We start from the raw sequence: 22,199 nt of genomic DNA on the forward strand, positions 1-22,199 counted from the left end.
AGGGGGGAGGGAGGGAGGAAGCTCCCATCGCTGTACACCACTTGTTTGGGAGCTGCTGGTCTTGTGTTCACCTGCTCATCTGGCGGCTTTGCCGCTGCTCCCGCTGCTCATCCAGGAGGGTATGGGGAGAGGGCATGTGCCCCTGGATCCGCACAGGGAGGGATGGGGCAGGCCAGGAAGAGCCCTGCACAGGCCCAGCTCCAGCGCGCCCTGCCCCGCGTAGATCTGGGGGCACACGCTCCCCCATGCCCTCCCAGGCAAGTTGCAGGAGCAGCGGCAGGAGCCACCAGATGAACAGCTCCTGGACGAGCAGCGCACAGCAGCGGGAGCTGATTCCCTCCCCCTGCACCCCCCAGATGAGCCATGGCTACATCCCATGTCCACCCTGACTTGGCTGGGCAGTGCTTGCCCCAGCCCCTGCTCCACTCCTCCCTCACCATGGGGACCTTGATCTGCCCCCCAAGCCTCTTCTCTCCCCCCTCCCCTTCAACCACACCACACTTACCAGCTGTACTCAGCTCTTCAACCTGCCAGGCTGTTCTCCTTGCTGCCTATGTGCTGCGCTGCACACACACGGGTATTTATTGGTCAAATGATCAGCCACAGCAGGTTGATTTCCGATACGATCAATTTTCTTTATATCAGTACCGATACGATACTGGACCAATGTATCGGTGCACCTCTAGCATCTTCAGTTCTGTTTGCATATTATAGTATGGTGTGGCAACATCTGTAGCTTGAGGGCATCAGTTGCAAATAAGAATTCCAGAGGAAGACAGAACCCAAAAGAAAAGTCCTGTACTGCCTATTAAGATACCAGCTTCATTCTACAGTAACAAAATATTAGCCCGTTAAGCACCATGCCAGATTCTCCAGAGGGTTACTGTATTAATTTTATTCTACATGCCCATTAGTGCTTTCTCATGATTTGTAGTATACCACATGCCCCTAGGCCTACAGCTCTTTCACAAATATCTGGTTATCTATATGCTGTAAGATCATGGAATAAGTCCAGGCAGTGGATTCAGAGTACAAAAAGCGTTACAATAATTTATATAGATTCAGCATAAAGCATATCTCAAAGTCTCTTACCATTTTCACTGATTTTGTTGGCAAAAGCCAAACAGTTCCAAAAGTGTTGAGTAAAAGATTTCCAAAATACACCTTCCCATGGGATAACCCGCATTTCCCTATACTGACAATCTCCCTCCCCACAAACACACAAAATTACCTCTCACACACAACCTCCCACCAAGAACAGATATTAAAAAAAAAAAAAAAAAAAATGTAGTACCACAGAAAATTGCTGCGTTGGAGAAACTGGCAAGAGATGCTGAGGAGGATAAGAAACTGCTGGGTATTGGACTGACTGGGAAGATGGCTGCATAGCCTGAACAGGCTGCAAAATAAAACAGAATGAGATACAGTAATTGAAATTCACCAATTAGACAAATAACAAAAAACAATTTCCGAGAATTAAGATCTCAAACAATGCCCTCACAAAACAGGTGAGCCAGTCATTTTCTAGTGGAGCCCAAGAAGCTAGTTACTGTAACTCTATACTTGCATTTTAACCCCTACATTTCACGATTCTTTGTTGGGGTTTTTTCAGTGACAAACAGACTACAAAGTCAATAAGAAGCAGGGCTGTCAAACGATTTTAAAAAAATGAACTGCAATTAATTGCGATATAAAACGATAGTTGTGATTGATTGCAATTTTAATTGCACAGTTAAACAATAATAGGATCCCATTTTTTATAAAAAAATTTAGACTTTTTCATATATTTTCAAATAAATTGATGTCAATTACGACACAGAATACAAACTGTAGAGTACCCACAGACTCCTGGCTCTGCCGGTGCCCCTCACTTCTGACCCACAATCCTTTACCCCCCCAGGTTCTGCCAGTTCCCCTCACTCCCAATCCATAGCCCCACCATCCCTCACCCCCAAATTTGGCCCATATGGAGATCATAGAGCTTGGCTGGTACAGGGGCTACAGTGCTACAGCTGGGGGGTGGGATCTCGGCTGAAGGAGGGAAGGAGAAATGGAAGGAGGGCAGGGCATGGCACTTACCCCAGGCAGCTGCAGCAGTGGTGCATAAGTAGCGGGGAAGCCTGGTGGAGGCAGGTGGTGCCACCGGCCCAAAGTTGTTGCTGAATGCAGGGGAAAAGTGACCTTTCCCCCTCAACGCTACTGGGCCTTTTCTGCTGCAGCCACCCAGAGCCCATGCCGGGGTGCCCTGCAGCTCCTCTGTACCGCCAATGCTGCCCTGTGGGGTGGTCTGCAGGTTGCGGTGATGGCAGCAGCGAGGCGATACAGGGTGGCTTGGGTACGGGTTCCAAAACCATGTGCACAATTAACGCGTTAACTGGTATTTGCATTAATCACTCACGTTAATGCAGATTAATTGACAGCCCTAATAAGGAGCTAAAACAAAACCATAATTATTTCCTGATTACTGGTGTACTAAAATGCTGAAATGTAGAACCACATATAATTCACACAAAGATAATGAGGAAAGAAAACACTGCATGAGCATATATTTGAATGTTTCTTTAATAATGATTGATTTCATTCAGAGCTTTGTCAGAGTTGGAGAAACATGGAATACAGCTCTCAGAAACGATGGCTTAAAACATGACCACCAAAGTTGTGATTATCTAGCTAATTTGGGGGATAAATTTAGGTAAAAGAAAGAAAGACTCTGTAGAGAAACTTCACTGAAGCTATTTCTCTCATTTGCATGAGGCATATACAAGTTTGGTAATATCTTGCCCTTGCTGTTAAAAAACTATTCAGGCTGTAAGTTCTGAATCATGCAGTTTTAGCCATTGAGACAAAATCTGTTCCTGGTAAAACCAAAAATAACTTAATTGGTTTCTGGGTTTATATGGGGTAACCTGGGAGCAGAATGTAGAGGTATTCTCCATGTGCAGACCTGGATCACTCAGACTATATACCATACATCATAGTACTGTACAACAATGTACAGGATGGCTTGCTGCATAGCATAGAAACCATGTGCTGGAAGCAGGTAAGCACACTCAGGGTCAGCCACCTTGGTGTAATGTACAGAGAAAAGTTCAAAGAGCCTTAAGCTGCAGGGACCTTTCTATGGATCAGACCCTCCACCCATAGCAATAGCAATATAACCTAAAGCAGTTCCCTGGTGGTCTAGCTCCATTCATTGTAGGCTGCAGGAAAACTTGGAGCACTGAGAAGGGCCAGAGGCACAGTAGAGTACAGTGGCAGAACCTCCAAGATCCATAAAGTCTGCAGAGTGCTATTTTGTAGAAGTTAGGGGACTAAAATATCTCAGGCCAATGAAGTTACATAGGGAAATTTCTATAAGGAAATTCTCAGTTATTGGGCTAAAAAGGCAGCTTCTGTGGCTTTTACTACACTGACCTGCACCTCAGAATGGAATTTGTATCACAATACATTGTTTTCTAACCTTGCCCTCATTTGGACACAAACTATATTCAACTAAGCATCCAGCCCATCAGGAGTGATGGTGATTAAGTTTTCTAAGTCTATTTTTCTGTAAAGAGACTCATGTAACTCCTATTAAGGTTACATTGCATACGCATAACTGTGTAGTGGGGGGACACGCAGTGAGAACTGCCATATGACATTTTTACAGGCAAGTATGCAAGGGATCCTAATGGCCAACCAGTTGTGGGCAGCTAATTTATCAATTCTATCATCTCTTTCTAATCATACAAATGCACACACATGCAAAGAAAATCTGAACAGTAAATAAAAATGTGAAATTTGCAATAGCTAATAAACTTAATTTTAGAAGCTCTGAATATTAGAAGGATGTTCAGCAGAAGATCAATAGAGATATGTGCATCAATAAATATTTCCCCAGTGCTTTACAGAATTACAGATTGGACTGGTCTATAAAAGACCACTTATAGCTTTTACCTGCATGGCAATTTTTTCAAAAGGAATCTGGAGTTTCTCTAGACATATACCACCTAATTGAATACTTATTTCCAAAATGAAAGTTTGCCTCAAATGGGGGCTATTTTAAAAATCTTTATCTACTTTATCCAACAAGAAAATATTTGATAGCTCAGACTCCATTTGTTTCAAAAGGAAAAATCCCAATACCCTGATATTTTATTTAGCTGCTTTTTTGAAATGTATAGTACAGCTATTCAGGGAAGGTAAATGCACCTAATTATCCCAGCACTGATGAAAGCTTGTTCTCCCCTTTCAACAGTTGTCGTACCTGTGTGACAAGGTGACTTGCAATTTGCTGCTGTGGTTGCTGAACCTGCTGTTGCTGTTGGGATGAAGGCTGCTGCTGAGACTGTCCAACGATCTGGCTTCTAATTGGCTGCTGGCCACTGGGAGGATTGTATATTGCAGGTGTACCATCAGGGTTTACAAATGGTTGGCCTGAAAAAAAAACACCATTAATTTGCAGAATGCTTTTCAGAGTGTAGCAGCCAGTAAAAGAAACAAGACCCCCACATATTTACAGGCCACTCTCCCTTGCTTTAATTGATCTGCAACAATAAAGTGTTTAGTGCCTCTGTGTAAGGCAGCAGTTATCTATTTTTGCAGCTGCGCCAGGGAATATATGTTCATCAATAGCAATTTAAGGTGTAGGTGACAATTTTTCTTCCACCAGGGAGATTTAACCAAGAGCCAAATGCCACTTCAATACATCATATCCAAAATGAGTGATAATGCCAAGATAAAATCTTCATATGACTGCAAGTTCCAGCTCATCAGCACCATAGGCTTTGCATGCTACACATAGCAGGAGAATGACTAGTTCTGTAAATATATCCTGGATAGTGCCTACTGAATTCTGATCACAAATTTCAGGTTCAATTTCCCTGAATTCTCAACCCACGGTAAAGATTCCTAAATATGGAGGCACAGCGAGACCAAAAGCATTTTATCCTTGGTTTACAATAGGGTAACACACAAAATGGGACTGAGGTGATGAATTAGAACTGCAGCACCATAAAACAATTAAATGGGTGACTGAAAATGGAGATGCCTGAACTCTACTGTATGACACAAATAAAGTTGAAATTCTTAACTCCTTAACATCTGCCAGAACACACATTTGTTCCAGCAGTACTTATTTCTAGTGCATAAATGAGTAGAAAGTTATAATGACTATGCAAAATGTACGACTATGGTTATTTGTAAACTATTCAACAACGAAGCAGTAAATGCTGAAATACTTAAGCAGAGTACATCCATGCATGTCCTATCCCACTGCAATTTGCAGACAAACCATGAGACTATTTGTCAAACACTGTAGTTCAAATGGGGGAAAAGCTATTACAATTATTTTTGTTCTACGACTCAGTAGCTAGGTGAAGAACTTTTGAGAACAATGTCCTATGGGACTGGAGAAGAGGGTGTTGGAAATTATTGAGCAGAACTCTAAAAATGTCTTGAAAGAGCTGGCCTATACCAGACAACATGTGTCCTCATTTACACTAAGGGTAAAATTTGATTCATGATATGCAATTTGTGAGCATTTCATGAATCCCTGGGACATTTCCTGTTCAGCAAAGTCCTTATACCTTTTGCTTTTCATGTTTTAATTGGTGGATGGGGAACATAACCTAAATAGCAAAGGCAATAAATCAATTTTCCCCCAATTCTTAGAAACCTGTTAAGCAGCTAAAAAAAACCCCCCAAAACAAACAAAGAAAAAAACCAACCCCCATGGCCACGTCCCCACATGCAGGCATGTCTGTTTTACAATACTACAAACCTCTTTGTGGTGCCACAAATCACACATGTGGAATGTTAAAACGTGCCCCACACTGCAAATTTGCTTCATGGGGGGAAAATTTGCTAATTAGATTTCCCAGTAGCAATGCCCGTCCCCCAGAAAATAAAGCATCACGGCACATGCTACAATTGCATGCAGTGGAACAGAGGTTTGGTCCTCCAGGGAGATGTGGTGGCTGCCGGCCAGAGTTTCTCTACTTCCCCATTTGTGCCACAAGTGGTCCAGCATGCTGGGAGCCAAGAGGAGCTGGGCAAGGGCAGTTTGCCCAAAGCAGGACAGTGTCTTGCAACAAAGCACACGTGCAGGGGCATGCACTACTGCACAAAGGAGCGGCACAAATTTGTGCTGCTGCAGGTGCACGCCATTGCACATCTGGATGCTGCCCTTGATTCTCTTCTGTGTAAAATTTCCACATGATTTTGGTTCTTTTCTTCATTCTTTTTTCTTATGCTGAAAATACAAATTTTAAAAAATTGGGAGTGTATGACAGAGAAATAGAAAATTTAAAGGATTAAGAGAAACAAACTGTAGGAACTGTCTGACAGAAGGAAGTAAATGGGAAATTTAAGACAGAGAAATGCAGGCGAACTGGATGATGTAGAGGGCTGGTAGTGAGATAAAGAGCTGGTCACCTCTGTGTTGCAAAACAAGATTCATGATAGAAGCAGGGCATGAATTTGAAATTTTTTCTATCATTCTTCAGCCATTCTCCTGTTAATCTCCTACTAGCTCCTGATTCTCCTACTGCCTGCTCAAGCTGCCTCCACCAATGTATTCCTCTTCCTTCTTCATGTCTGGCACCGAAAGCCAGTGTCAAAAGCAAAGCAGGAATGTACCTTGCTCTCTTTAAAATTTGTTCACTTCCTGGGTTTGGTGCTTAGTGCTGCAGCTAGGAAAGTACTTCATTCATAATGGGTGAAATGCTGATTACGCTGATTGTGGGAGAAGAGTAGGCCAGGTCCTGGTAGTCATCATGACCAGAGAAGCTGGTTTTGTGCTGGTACTTGTGAATGTGTAGGGTGGAATGGCTTGGAGAGCAGTAAATGATTTTTTCTTTCGTCCAAGCCTGGAGACTTAAACCATCCAAAGCAGCAGAGTAACAACACCGTTGGGTGCCTGGGGCAGCTATGATATAAGGCAGTGGTAGTTGGGGTGCTGATAGATGTGCAGGCCTCTGCTCTAACTCATGGCACTTTACATAAAATACCGTGAGTTACAGTCCCCCCCCCCCCCCCGAACCCAACAAACATTCGTCTGTTGGGTTAGGGAGGGGGACTGAGCCTATCTGCAGGAGCCTGAGAAGCCGGCCTGCTGCCAAGAAGCCACCCCCCGCATCTCACCCTCCCAGCTCTGGGGCTGTCATCAGGAAGGTAGTGGGGAGGGGGGAAAAGGGAAGGGAAGGGAAGGAAACTGCAGGCTGGCATTTGCTGGCCTGAGCTGGAGGGGAGGGAAGCTGGAGGGGGGCGGGAGGGGCTGCGAGGTTGAGGAGCTCCAATCCACCTGCCCTACCTCCAGCTCAGGCTGGGCAAATTTCTCCTGCAAACAGCACCAGGGGCAGGGAAGGACTGTATCAACCCAGCCCCAATCACACCACACATTAATCTTAGGAAACACAGGTTTCCTAAGGCAGTGTTTCTCAACCAGTGGGATGTGTCCCACTGGTGGGACTCAAGGGTCATGTAGGTGAGACTTCATCTCACTGACAGATTGAAAAAAATCAGTTGTTTACACTTCAAATAGATGAATCAACAGATATTTTGAACAGTGCAATTTTGTGGGGTTTTGTTTTTAACATGGTGGGACCAGGTTTTTTTGACAAAATGGTTGATGAGACATAAGGTGCAAAAGGTTGACAACTGCTGCCCAAAGGCATTCCAAAGTGAAGTGCCTTCATTTGATCCCTCATTTGATGAGGTTTAATTTGTCACATGATCGGCCACATTAAAAGTGCTTTGCAGCTGTGCACATTTAAAAATGTAGGCATAGCTGCATAACGCTTTCAGGGGACCGATCTCATGACAAACAAAACTTCTACGTGAGCCTCTGCAGATATCATCTATTGATACAAAAAGGCATCCACCATAAAATAATGAGCTACAGATCTGAAGAAAAATGTAAGAGACTTGGAGAATGAAGGAGGTAAATTGGAACATTATTTGTATGTTAGTGGAGACAAGAAAAATTAAATTCAGAAATGGTCAGCATTTATGATGGAGCTAACAGGGATGACAAACAACCAAAGCCCATCTACTGGGTTGAATGCTACAGTGAAGTCCGTGGGTAAAGAAATGCTAAAACAAAGAACAAGTAGACAGCTAGGAGTATAGCTATAGCAGTCTCAGAGATTTCTGACAGATATTTAAGATGAATCTGAAGCAACACTGCAATCAAGAAGGATGGCTGCACAGAAAAGGAAAAGCATAAAGAAGGGACTTGAGAAGGGGGATTTATGAAGAAGAGAATCCAGAAAAGATTTTTTCAACAAGAAATGAAAACGAGAGTTTCAAAAATGTAAGTGATACACCTGCAAACATTGGGGAATTAATTATTTCCCTGATGTAAGGGGTGTTAGGAGGCTAGTAATAGAAAAATTATAAGACATAAGAAAGAAACAACATGAAATATGTTAATTACTAAGAAGATGAAGTCAAAGAAGGCACCAAGAGAGACCCGAAAGTAGACAAAATAGATTGAATGGTACTGAACTGTAGAAATGCTGTTGCTATCTTTCTACAAAAAACAAAAACTTCTGCAGGTAAGCTGGGGAAAGTTCTGGATCAGAAAAAATGCATTTAATAGAGGTGGTAGGTTGCCCACACCTAAGAGAAAGTTCAAAGGTGTCCAGAGGTTTTTATATTTTTCTGACCAGAGAGAAACCAATGTGTCAACCTGATGACTGGGTCTCTGGATGCTGTTATGGGGTCATATGGTCACTAGGACTACAAAGTATGATAGGAAATAAAATCTTTAAGTGACAAGCAGTTACAATCAAAGAGGGGACAGTACTGAAGATAATCACACGGCAAGAGGAGAAGAAAGGGCTAAAGTGTGATGCTACACAGGAAAAGAAAATCCATTCACTAAGGAGAAAAGGGCTTCATTTTTCTTTTCTTTAAATTATCTTCTCCTCATCTAGATTTTTATGACAGTACCCATCACACTAATTCCTGATCACATCCTGCAATATCCATACTTTCTTTCTGAGGAATTTCTTTTCCAATTTTACTGTAATAAGATGCAGAGATGTGTGGCTTCACATATAAGGACAAATTTGTATTATGTATTTTATTTTGCATTACAAACAGCAGACACTATAGTCAAGTTTTTATTTCCAGCACATAAAAGAATGGGATTCTATAAATCTGAAAAAGTGCCTGATACTTCAAACTGAATTGCTCCTTTTACCTTTTTTAAATATATACACTTAAACATTAGCTATAATGATGGACAGGTACCCAGTGTGCAAGCAGCAGAGCTAATATATACACAGAAAAAAATCCTCCTTGAATGACATATAGAACAAATACAGAACTCTCACTTTCTCTCTTTCATGTATATATACACTACTCAGTTATGCCTCTGAAGAGAAAGTGGCATGCTAAGGTGGGAAGACATGCCATTCAAGTGTTGGAACCTGGAGGCATTAAACCCGTGACAAATACAATGAAGCCCTAAATACCGGGAACATATGTTAGCTAGTAAGAGATGCTATACCTGTACGTGAGATATAGTGAATGGTTTCCCAAAGGAGCTCTGCTGTCATACGTGTGGCAGATCTTTGCCAAATTCTTGCTATATAAGCTGCTATTCATGGTTTGGAAGGATTAGTAGCTCTCCCTAATCTAGCCATGTGAACAGTGGATGGACTTCTTCCCGTGCATGCTGAAGTATGTGCAAAAGAGCTTCTTGAAAGCAGACCACAGAACACACAAAAATGTTCCTTCAACATACATGAGGCACTCTTACACAGAGCTGGACAGAGCTGCCAGTTAACCACACAACTGCCCAAGAACATACAAATAAAGCTGATGGTGTTTTTGCTCTCTATTGCTCTCCAAACCCCAGTTCTTGACATAAACACTCAAACTCCTTCCTTTCCTGCCTCCAGTGCAAAATTCCAGTATGTAAACTTAGAGTTTGAAAATATACACGCAAGTGATGTAGCTTGAAAAAACGCTTGTGTTCAAGAATAAGTCATTAAATCAGTCCACTAAATATAAACTTAAAAATATCTTCCTGCATTTACATATGCTGAAATATCTTGATTAGAATCAAATGCTATTATCCTCTAAAGTGCTTATGGAACACTTGGTTTTATGTATCCAGGTTGAAGCCATATTGGTCTAGAGGAAAAGGCAATCAGAACTCGCAGTAGAGATGATATCTTTTGAATCTTTGAAAAGAAATATGAACTTTCATTTCTACCCAGGAGAACTTTTACAATCTTTTCTCCAATGCCTGATGAAGGGTGTTTGTGCCCAAAAGCTTACAATTAAAGAAGTTTTTTTGTAAAATCTTGTTGGTCTAGTAAAAGAGATCATCTCTACTATGAGTCCTGATTGACTTGGTTTTACAGGGTTTTTCAAGCTGTTGCACTTGTTAAGAGTCCTTACCTTTTTTCCTTATTTCATGCCCTCATCCTGACTACAAAGGTATTTCTAGTGCTGGACTCATGAATAAATATTATTTTTTGGCATTGAACCTATTTTTATTTAACATGAAGAGATGGATACATCCAGAAAATAGTGACTATCACTACAGATAATGTTCCCCAAAATGAAAGCCTTATGTTGTTTTTCATAAAACTTTGAATAATTATATCAGACTTCTGCTCCCAGTACAGAAGAAAATGTCAATGCATTGCTTTTGTAGCTTTTTAATGCTCATATGAAACTCAGCTAAAAGAGGAATGCAGATTCCAGAGCCAGATACTACTTCAATCATTGCCACTGAAATGGACCTAAGTCACTGAGGTAGCACCAGAGTCTTCGATCCTTAAGTCTTTTTTATAGTGCTAATAGAATATATTGCATATGATATTGTAATACGAAGTTATTTAAACATCTAATCTGAGAACATAATAAGTGATCTATTTTAAATGAGAATCCTTTTAACCTTTCTGCAATATCAAACCCAAACTGAATTGTTTTGGGGGTTAGCAGGTGTTTACATTAACTTTTTAGCTCATAATTCCATGTATCTGCTTACTTCACTTCTGTGTAGTTCCAATTAGAAGCAGGACTAGGGATACCAAGATACAAGAGTGTCTTTTCACCTACAACTTCCAATTTACTTATACAGATGTAAGCCAATCAAATGGCTTAGATAACAACACTAACTCCAGCGTGCTGATTCAAACACCATATCCAAAACTTCTCTTCTTCTGTTATCTAGTTATATTTTAAAGCTTTGGAAATTGTACATCAGTTGATTCTAGATATCAGAGCAATGGCTTATTCCCGAGAAATGCTGAGCATCCTGACACCCTTTCCCACTCCCACCCTTCGAAACTACTAAAGGATTCAGCACCTCACAAGAAGACCGCAGCACCTGGCAGGATCAGAACTTTATAGAGATTCCAACAGTGCAGTATCAAATGCAGTAGTATAACTAGGGCTGGGTGAGTGGGGCACCAGCCCTGAGTGACAAATTAGGAGGGGCACCAGAATCGCCCTTCCACCCCTGTCATCCAGCAGCAAAAGCAGCTCCACTGCATTGCTTCCACAGCAGTAGCAGTGGAACCTCTCCCCCATTCCTCCCCCACCCTCCCATTCTCCCATAGTGTTTGGCCAGAGTTCAGACCCTTCTTATTGTACCTGTGATGAAATTACTTTATTGTTCCTCATTGGCTATGTCAATATATACGAAGCCAACATATACTTGCTCCCAGATGTGAAAACATCTAGCAAAATCTAGTTTTCAAATAAAAGTAACTACCTCCTCCCTAATGAAGCACTCAGCAGGTGGTGCTTCTCTAGCTACCAGTACTTTTTTGGGTGGATCTTAGTAGGGTTCCCTAAAGGGTAATGAAGAAGATGGGAGAAATGACAGACTGACCTGTGTGGGGATTGAGGAGGATACTACCAGGAGGTATCCCTGCAGCTTCAAGTGGAAGTATGATATAGCTGGTGTTGCTTGGTGCTACCTGGCCACTCATCCCATTCTCTGTATAGGAAACGCTGCCTGAAGAATTTGCTGACATGCCAGCAACAATGGATGCACCTTGTAGAGGCTGATGTGTTCGTGACAGGGATCCTGAGGAGCCAGCGCTGCTGGAAGACTCTGAACCTGAATGAGATATAGACTCTTAGTTAAAAAAGCGCAGTCCTCTACTCTCCTTAAGAGTCTGCATACACAAGATAGTCCATTTTAAAGATGGCAAGCACTTACTAGATGACTAGCCTTCCTCTCTGCCCTCCTATAGAAAATTGCTATCCGAGGAAGGATGGAAGCAGATAAATGAAAACTGACCCAGAGTAACCTACATTGATAGTTATTCTCTTTTTCTTTAAGGGGCACTCTCCACTAGATTGGATGAAGCTACTCTGATGCGGGGGGTTGCATTGTCTGTCCTCACCCTGAATGTGCTAAAACAACAGCTCAGTGAGGTTCGGATGGTGGACTGGAATACGTGTTTTTAAAACAATTGACTATCTTCAGACTACATCTACATTCTGAGATATTACCTGCAATCAACTATGGCATAACCTCTTTCCTAAATATAAATCTGGTTCTGCAATTTTAAATACTAGTACCAAATGCTTATGAAAAAAAGAACACTTGGGAAAATTCAGGTGAATCAATTAAAGGTGTGAAATCAATATAAAGCTGTTAAATAAACATTAAACAATGTGAACATTCCCATTCAGAAGTAAAATGGCCTTAAATCACTGTAGCGGCAGCTTAGTCCTCACAGATAAACTTACAGTGAGCTAAGGTTACTCTGCTTCTGACTAGAATGCTCCACACAAAAGTTTAATGTGCTTTAGATGCGTTCATTGACTTCATACCATTAGTTGACTCACCTTTACTTTTGCTGAGTGTCCTCATGTAGACCTGGAGAAGAAGGGGAGGAAAAAAAGAAGTTTGGTTCCAGTGTGGGCCTCAGTTTGCAGCTTGCAGGATTCCATAGCCCTGAATCATTTCTGAATCTTGTCCTTAACTTGGACCTATTTCCTTTTTGATAATTAGACTTGAGGAAATGTGTTTCTGAGTCTGAAGAAGTAATGGCAACAACCTGGAATCTGTGGGGGTTTGTACTTACTGGGCTTCTACGTAAAGCACTCCCCATTGTGTAAAATGGTACATTTGTACTGCCTCTTGCTTAGTGCAATTTTCTACATACATATAGTAGCTGAACACAACTGTAGAAACCACAGTTCCATTGGGTTGCTAGGGCCAAGGACACTCTTCCCAATCAACCAGTCAAGAAGCTAGTGGAGGATGCAGAAGAATTTTTTAATTGTTTGTGTGCACTCTGAAACTGTGGTAGCTGCTACTTTTTCAACAAAGGTTTACATGGTATGTTGTACAAACATCCATTGGAAAATTATGAAGACTATTGAACTATCTACTTCATAATATTAATTTCTGTGGCAATTTTGAATGGCAGAGACATGCTTGGATGGATGAATTTCTTGATGGCACCTTCGGGAACTTCAGCATAGTATTCTGGTATTTTCTGTTTTTAGATGTAAAAACAACATTTAGCAGAAATTCATTTTTCTCTCTGTGGAAAATACAGTAATTATCATATCATTTTCCATGTTTGACTGGCCGTATTGCATTAATTTCAACATTGATTCTTTGTGTTTTCTTTTTTCTCACTTTCTGTGTGTGATAGCTGACTTATCAAAATCCTATTGATCTGAATTCTCCCTGGGGATGAAGGATGAAGTTAAGTATGAAATTCTTTTATTATAATAATTTAAGTAGGGCCCACTAACTGTTATTCCTTTAATTGCCCATTTTGTGTTCTTTGAAGGAAAAGCTGTAAAAGAACAGTGTAACTTTGTAATGGATTTTTTTTTCTTTTCAGATGCTTTTATGTAATAATAGTCTTAGCTTTATCAATTTATGAACGTTGGAGACAAATCAAGAGTGCCTCTAAATTAAGTTGATATTAAGAGCTGCTAGGAGCTGTGGAACAAGCATTTAATTTCTCATTTCTGCTGCATTTTAGTTAAAATGATATTATTGAAACTAGCTTACTTTCAGGATCATCAATGATTGGCTCTTCCTTATGAGAACAGAAATGTTTCATTCAATGGAACAACTTAAAGGAATGAAAGAGACCAATTTTCTGCAGGTTTTGAGTCCCCTTCCTATATTATTACTTAACAACTCTTGATCATGTTTATATTATTCCTTAGAAGAACTATCCATTTTTGTTGCCTCAGAACTACAAGAGCTTATTCCCTACCATTATATTTAAGTGCTGTTATATTGAGTTAAATTCAAACACTGATACTCATGTTTATTAATGAATAAATGCTAATTATTTGTTTGTAGCTACTTTCATGTTTATTTCAGTCAACACAAGAAGAAGTCACCTAATACAGACTGAAAATATGAACTAGTGAGCTTTAAAAGACTTTACAAGCCATGGAAAGTTTTGCCCATCATCCAGAAATTATTGAAATCTAAAAAACTGGTCTTCTGTTGGTTCACATATCCCCCTTTTTTCAACATCTACAAATAATTTGTTCCATCCTCTAGTTAAATTCTCCTAGCCAATTCACCATTATGCTTTTAGACCAGGGCCAGTAACCTACAGCTCGTAGGGTAAGTCTAACCTGTGAAGAAAATGGATCTGGCCAACAACGTCTCAGGGAATCACAGCACACTCCAGCCAGGGCAGCAGAAGAGGCATACATATGGTTCTAGTTCCTGCTTTTTGCTGTCTATTCACTTTGCAGCCTCTGCTGATAATGGTGGAGGCCTGAGGAGGGTGGAGGGGGGCAGGGGAGAGAGCAGGGCATTTGCATAGGGGGCTGGCTTGCAAGCAGCAACCTGCAGTGGCAAAAAGTTTGTCAGCCCCTGTTTTAAACTGTTCTAAGAGTGCCATATCTATTTCATAATAGACATAAAAATCTTGATGTTCCCATCAGTTACCTATTAACATGTGTTTAGATGTGTTCTTCGATGCTAGAATTATATTGTAAGTAGAACCTGTAAGTACCTGAGAATTATATGGAAATTCAAAAAAGGGCCAAGAGATAAAAGAATAAATTAGAAAACACCTAGATATTTTTGGGGAAAGAATTCCCTCAAAGTTTTTCATGCCCCTGGTTTTAAATGATCAACCCAGTGGCATTTCCACCATCTCTTTTAGGCCACAGACCTTCTGGACTTTTTCCTATACTTAATGTTCAACTTGCCCTTTGCTTAATCCCCTCTCTGTGCTCCGAGGCCCATCTCTTGGACAATCCTAATCAAGTTTTCTTCCTCCCTGTTGCCTACATTCTTCATAGGATATCCTTATAAACAATGACAAAGACCTCTCCAGTCAACTGACCCATCTAATTACCCAATCCCTACTTGCCCTATGGGGTAAATTTCACAGGAGCAACACATTAATCACTTCCATCTTGGATGCATTTTCACGGAATCAAAAATACTGATTTTCTAGTTTTAAAAACCTGTACTTTCTTATCTTTTTTTTTTCATTTTTTATCTAGCTTTTATCACCACTGTGGCTCCCACTGTAGCTCTGGGTTCCCATGAAAGTGATACCTCTCCAACTCAAACTTCTGGAAACAAGAATGATGTTTCAGTGTGACAAGTCGGTAGGTAGCTTGTGAGTAGAAGCAGGTAGCTTTTAATTTACTGCTCCTGCACCTACATTCCCAAGATTGCCATTGGGAATATTTACCTGATCAACTTGACTGGAAGGAAACATAAAGAAGCAGAAATTTGGTTCCAAAACCAGGGCATTAAATGATAATTTACAGGATCCTTTAACAAAAGGGTTAGAGTTTTTAAAGGCTTGTAATTAAGATTACAGTTTCCCTTCAGGACCAGTAAGGAATGCCAAACCCCCTGGATTAGATTTCAATTTCTACTACATTTATATATATTTCGTATAACTCAACTGAATGTAATGATTACTGTAGGTTTGTATCATCAGTCAGAATATGGCCAACTGTTTGTAGAGAGAGGGGAAAAAAATATTTGAATTGGGGTTTATGAGGCAGTACTGTAATACAAAAACTGTACTGTAAAGAACTAGACTAAAGATGAAATAAAGTACATTGTTTACATTTTCAAATTGACAATACATATGTTCAGAATGCACACTTTGTTTCCTTACCTAAATTAATAAAAATTATTATAAATAGTAAATGAAAATAATACTGCTAAGACAAACAGTTTGTCCTCATAAGGATAGATAGGGGTTGAATAGGAGCATACTTGACAGATGCATCCATATGCAGAGCCATCTTTCCTCATAAATATATATGAATAGTCAAACTGAAAAAAAAATCTATTATAGCACAAAAGTCTAAAGTAACTGGGGATGTGGATGATGTCATAAATTGCAGGAATGTGGTCTGAGTAATTTTTTAAATTATTAAGTCTCCCTCCCTGACCAAATATTGATTTATTGCTTTAATAATGCACCTCTCTATATCCATTATGCTTCAAGATATCTATGCAGCAGGTAACATATTTGTGAGATATAAACTCTGCTTTTAAATGAAAATAGGTATATTTATATTTTTAGCAAACACCAAAAGCAAAAATATAATAAAAAAAAAAAATAGAATGGTACAATGAATTTAAAGCAGCTCACTTTGTTCCAAGAGCATGGAATCATCACTTCTTTGATAATTTCTTAATTTCTTGCAATAAAGCAGGCCAAGTAAGGTGAACATCACATTCTATGTTCTGCTTGAATCCAGCTGTGTGACCATATACTAGTCACTTCACTGTGCCTCATTTTCTTTCTTTCTAAAACTGGAATAATGATACTGTCATCCTATGTATAATTCTTTAGATTTACTCATAAAGACTTCTGTATGTTATTAATTATCATTATCACCATCATCCTAATATAAGAAACAGAATGTTTGGATATATAAGGAAGAAACACAGAGATTTGCTACTATTGAACTCTTAGGATAGGGACAGACATTACACATAAACCGCTTTAAGTGATCAGAAACGGGTTTAAATCTGTAACAGAACAAATGTTCAGTACACATAAACCAGTTTGAAAATGGCTGAATCCAGTTTGAGATAAACTTGGTTGAATATAGTATCAGACGTAACTGATTTGGCTCAAACCAGTTTATACAATATCTGTCCCAGACTCCTTGCTGCTTTAAGATAAACCAGACACCCCCAGCATCCCAGTATGCTCTCTGGGCTGGGCAGGGCTCTCTGCTCCACAGCAGGGCTGGCCCCTCCCCTGTGCTCCCTCGCTGCAGCTCCAGAGACTCCCCTCACCACTCCCTGCTAAGCAGGAACTCCCCCTCCCCTTTGCCTTGCTGAGGAGGTGTCTGTGTATTAGCTAGCAGACCACATGCTGGCTACGGTCTGTGCTGAACCAACAGGCAGAATCAGCAAGTAGCTGGTAATGTCCCTCTGTTGTTTTCTTAATTGAGTGATAAACACTGTTATCAATTCCCTGCTGGCCTAATCAAAGCTCCTGCGGGAGCCTGGCCACACTCCACTCAGCTGCATGCTATGGAAGGAAGGGAGGGCTGCTCTAGCACACCCCCTCCCAACCCCCCCAGCTTATAACCTGAGGCATGTGCCTGCATTTCTGGGATGCCTGTCCGGTTACAAAACTGATTTAGCCTAGCCAGGTTAGACTAACCTGCAAAGACTGAATCAATTCAGGCTCAGGTGTTTTTGAATGTCTGTCCCTAGCCTTACATACTTTCGCAAGGCATCTATGAACATACATAGAACATTAAGAGCCTTAATAGACACCATTAATATCTGTTTTTTTCCCCAGTAAAGATATTTCAGATAATAAATGGATGCTGTCTAGATGACAACCAGCTACTTTGAATTTTGTTTACTAGCTACTGTAATCTTGATCTGGTACTTTCATTTAGTCCATTATGCACTGTGTGACTGACTGCTAATCCCAACCTGGTGTTGTGTCTCTTGTACATAAATGAAAATATGGTGACTGCATCATTTGTGTCTGACCTCCATAAAACACATATCAAAGACTTGGATGTTTAGTGAACAACAGCAGTAACTTGAACTTTGGTGCTTGTTGCATTTTTTTAAAATGCTGTGTAAACTACACCTAATGTGTAAAAGTTTGACCAGCATCTACTATAATGCAGAAAACATTTGCTAGTCAGTATGGAAGGAGTGCATGGAGTGAGGAACAGCCACATGAACAAAAATAGTGTATTCTGGGGAGAAGACAGCAGTATACCAGGGCATGTCCTGTTCCCCCCCCTCCCCTTTTTTTTTCTTTTTTTAAAGAATGGTCAATCTTGGCTGAGTTATTACCATAACACATCATTTTAGTGATAACATCAGACTCTTTTCTTCTTATGAGTCTTATTTCCCCTGAATTCCTCAGGCTGACTGACAGCTTCACTTTATGTCCTGGTTTTGAAAGTGTGAGTTTGTTTTGACATCCAGTCTTGCTCTTTTTTTTCACCTCTTTTATTTAGCTTCTTTCTCCTTTCCTGTGCCTTGACAAGCTTTCAAATTGGAACACTTAGATAAAAAAAATTAAAAAGCTTTAAAGCACTTACAATATCTAATCACTCTACAAAGAACATGGTATTTTAATATTACTGAAGCGTTTTAAATGTATTAGAAGAGCTTTCATTTGGAAGTGATTTGGGATTTGGTGAATATATAGTGCAGATACATTTACAATTATTAGAGCTCATCAGAGATTTTTTTTTATTATTATTTTGTAAGTGCATCATTTGATATGCTTGATTTCAGTGCTACAAAGGCTATTTAAAACTATTAAATCTTTTGCAATTAATATGTGTCCGAACACTCCAAACTGGATTCCCATGACTTTGTTCAAGCACTTTGTCTCTCTCTATTTAGTGCAGCAGGGAACTGCAATCAATTCAGAACTAGACTTCAAATTATACCAAGCTGCTGCTGTGCTTCTTCATCAAATTATTGGGTTAGATTGTAGGACTGTGCAAAGATCCATTTGAATTAGTGGAGGTTGGACACATTACATCAGCTGAGAATATGGCCCGCATTTTATTGTGTGCACCAGTTGAAAATAAGGAGCATATCTTAAAAGATGCTTGGGTAAGTTTTAGCTATATTGTTTTTATAAGTTCAAGCACATTTGTTATGTAAATAAATATAACCACAAAGGGCCATAATTGAAGTTACTTATCCTTAAATCAGTGCACTTTTACCTGGGCAAGGAAAGTAAAACTTAAAAGGAATCTGGGGATTTACTTATAAAATGCAGTATGTTCTTTTGTCACAGGTCCCAAGGGGCTCCATGCTAACTTCGAGAAGAGCAAGTTTTAAAAGAGTTGGATTTAATCTAGTGTTTTTTTTAAAGTTGGCAAGTATGGCAAGGTAACAGAAAACCCTCACTGAACTTAGATCCAAGGATCTTGGAATACAGACTGCTTCACACAATGGATAGATCTACATCATGTTTTTGGTTTGGAGAAAAAAAAAGAAGCAAAGAATCCAGTATGACCTCAGGAGCATAAGGCTTGATAAATTGGGCTTAAATTGACTAATGTCTCCAATGCACTTTGAAGTTGACAGTTACTAAGTGCTAAATATTGATTACTACTAGGATTGTACTATATTTATCTAATGATCCAAACTGATGGAGTTGTCCGATGGCCCTGATCATTTATTACACACATTTATGTAAAAATAGAAAATAACTTAATGGCATAGTTGGGAATTACTCAGAACCATACTGTCACTCACCCTAATATTAATCTACCCAGGAACGATAATGCAAACAACAGGGGATTTCTTTTTCTTTTTAAAATCATGATTTAACTTTATTAGAACTAATATGTAGGAACTAAGAGACTTCAGGACCCTTCAGAAGTCAGAATTGCATTAGTTTACATTATGTTGTCCTGTGGTACCTCAATTTCAATCAGGTAGCCTGGCTGGAGACTATCTACAGGGGCTAGGAAGGCAAATGGCCTCAAAAGTCTAAAGATTGGAGAAAAATAAGGTGTTCAAATTTTTGACTGGACCAACTTTTACTGTGCTCTATTTTTGTGCAATAAAGAAAAAAAGATTGAAAAGGGCAGTATTCATTACCTGATGAAACTATCATTTTTTAGTCCACTGTAATTTCATATACCACACAAGCTGAACTGGTTGTGCCATGAAAAACAGTTAAATTAATCTACTTTGCAGAGATATCTAAGCCCTTGTGGGGCAGAATGCATCATGCGGTTATCAACTTTTTTAGACTCACCTCTTGGAAAATGCAAGCCCCCAGCTTTCACTTATTTTTTTGACTTTAGAAAAGTAGCAGAGAAAATTTGCTGCTGCAAAGAACTCAGAAAGATCACAGCACGTCAGAATGTTTTTGACATCCTGAATTCCTGTTTTGAAATCTGTGGGTTTATCTTGTAAATGACATGTAAGGCCGGGTACAGACATTACACCTGTACCAGTAGGGTACAAGTGATCGGAAACCAGTCTATAACTGCAACAGAACAGAAGTTTGGCACACCTAGACTGGTTTAAAAATGGCAGAACAAGTTTTATGCCCTGTTCTCCCCGCCCCACAACCAAATGGTGAATGTGTGTTTTGTTCACTACCAATCTAAACTATGTCGCTTACAGAAAACCATGGAACTTAGATCAATTTCGCCTTGGGTTTCTGAATGTCTGTACCTAGCTTAGGTATTTGCATGCCTAACATGAATATTGCTGTGGCACAGTGGTTGAGAGTCACTGATCTAGACACAGTTACAGAATTATATAGACAGGTATGTAAATAAAGCATGAACAGTAAAAACATAACAGACTTGTAATTCACAATACACTGTGGCTGCAAAGAAACAATCACACACTTCTCATAGCTGAAAGAAAAGTACTCCGAATCCAATACAGTACTAGCTACCTGTTTTAGACAGTTTGCCGGTACTCCTGTTACTTGATGAACTATCTCCTCTTGTCAGAACAGTTATACCACCAAAACTTGCTGTCTTTGTTATGGCTGGCTTCAAATTGCGATTTGAGCTGTCTGAGTCTGTGCTGCTCCATGGCCTCTGATGGTCTGTCCATTTCAATTCATTCTCTGTGCTGCTTTGCCGACTGCCAGATGCCTTCCCCGTGCTATCTCTGTTACCCCTAGAGAACCATCAAACAAACAAAGATATATACAAACAACAAAAATGTCTTGCTAAATTCTGCTCTTGAGTGAAGCAGGGTAACACTGGTGTAAACTGACTGAAGTGAACGGAGCTATTCTGAATTTACATGAGTCTAAACAAGAACGAAAGTGGCTCTATAATTATATGTAGTCAGTGTGCAAATAATGCAACACTTTTGATGGATATAACATTTACCACAGAATACTTAACATATGTATGCAAAAGGGAACTAACAGCACTTCAGCAGTTATGTATATGTCCATATTAATGTAAAGCTACTAATACCCATTTGGTTTGATCTGAATGTGTCCTATCCCTCTACAAGCCGCTTCCTGGGTTTAATCTCTATTATGTCATCCATTTAAACTTTCTGTCTCTAATGTCAGAGTCCTACATAAACTCCACGTTTCACTTGTTATCCTCCCTTGTTGTTTGTTCTATATTGTTCCTACTCCACTAATGTTCCTCCCACTCTTGTCCATCCCTTTGTCCACTCCTCACAATCACCAATAGGCCTTCTTCCATACAGCCTACTCTGGATAAGACTTCCCAGCATTACTGCTACCTTGTCTGCATTTCTGATCCTCTTAAAGACATGTTTGCCTTGTGCTGCCTATGGTGAATCACTGTAAATTGTTCCCTAACTGTTCAGCCTTAAATTGTAAGTATCTTGGTGTAAGGATTTCCTATTCCAAACTAGCTGCGAAGCACCCAGCACTTTGCAGGTTATAGCATTAAGTGCACTAAGAGCTGCAAGCAGAAGTCGGAGAGCAGAAATTGGCTTATTATGAATAGCTTACAAACTGCTGCCAAATGAAAAACAAAAATGCCTGTAAAGCTGTGTAAAAATCATGTTTTTCAAAGCAAAGCTGCCAACACTTGCATTTTTTAAGGTTTCAGGCCAGATTTTTATTTTTTAATGTAGCATTTGCCATTTCACAGCATTTTCCGTAAATGAAAAGCACAGGATGGTGAAATCAGCTTCTGCTTTTCATTTAGAGAACATGCAGGTTGTGTCACTGTGGAGGTGAAGAAGCTGAATATCAAAGATCCAGATTTCAGCTTGACACATCCCTCGGCTGTGATCAGTCTTA

At 40.0% G+C, this 22,199-nt stretch overlaps 1 protein-coding gene across 17 annotated transcripts in view; it reads right to left on the bottom strand.

Annotated features, from left to right (window-relative positions):
- ARPP21 (cAMP regulated phosphoprotein 21) overlaps nucleotides 1-22,199 on the bottom strand; it is a 184,832-nt gene that overhangs the window by 65,614 nt on the left and 97,019 nt on the right. For 8 of the 17 annotated variants that reach the window (XR_009462546.1, XM_059728706.1, XM_059728707.1 and 5 more), the window contains 4 exons: nucleotides 20,850-21,082; nucleotides 11,840-12,070; nucleotides 4,247-4,416; nucleotides 1,295-1,399 (listed from right to left, as the gene is read on the bottom strand). Coding sequence is in view for 16 of the 17 variants with exons in the window: in XM_059728706.1 (XP_059584689.1) it covers nucleotides 1,295-1,399; nucleotides 4,247-4,416; nucleotides 11,840-12,070; nucleotides 20,850-21,082 (739 nt within the window). In the remaining variant the exon portion in view is untranslated. The remainder of the gene's footprint in view (nucleotides 1-1,294; nucleotides 1,400-4,246; nucleotides 4,417-11,839; nucleotides 12,071-20,849; nucleotides 21,083-22,199) is intronic. The other 9 variants (XM_059728710.1, XM_059728708.1, XM_059728715.1 and 6 more) reach the window with 5 other exon arrangements.

This window comes from Alligator mississippiensis, chromosome 5 (genome assembly GCF_030867095.1).
Source record: "Alligator mississippiensis isolate rAllMis1 chromosome 5, rAllMis1, whole genome shotgun sequence".
Taxonomy (NCBI): Eukaryota; Metazoa; Chordata; order Crocodylia; family Alligatoridae; genus Alligator; species Alligator mississippiensis.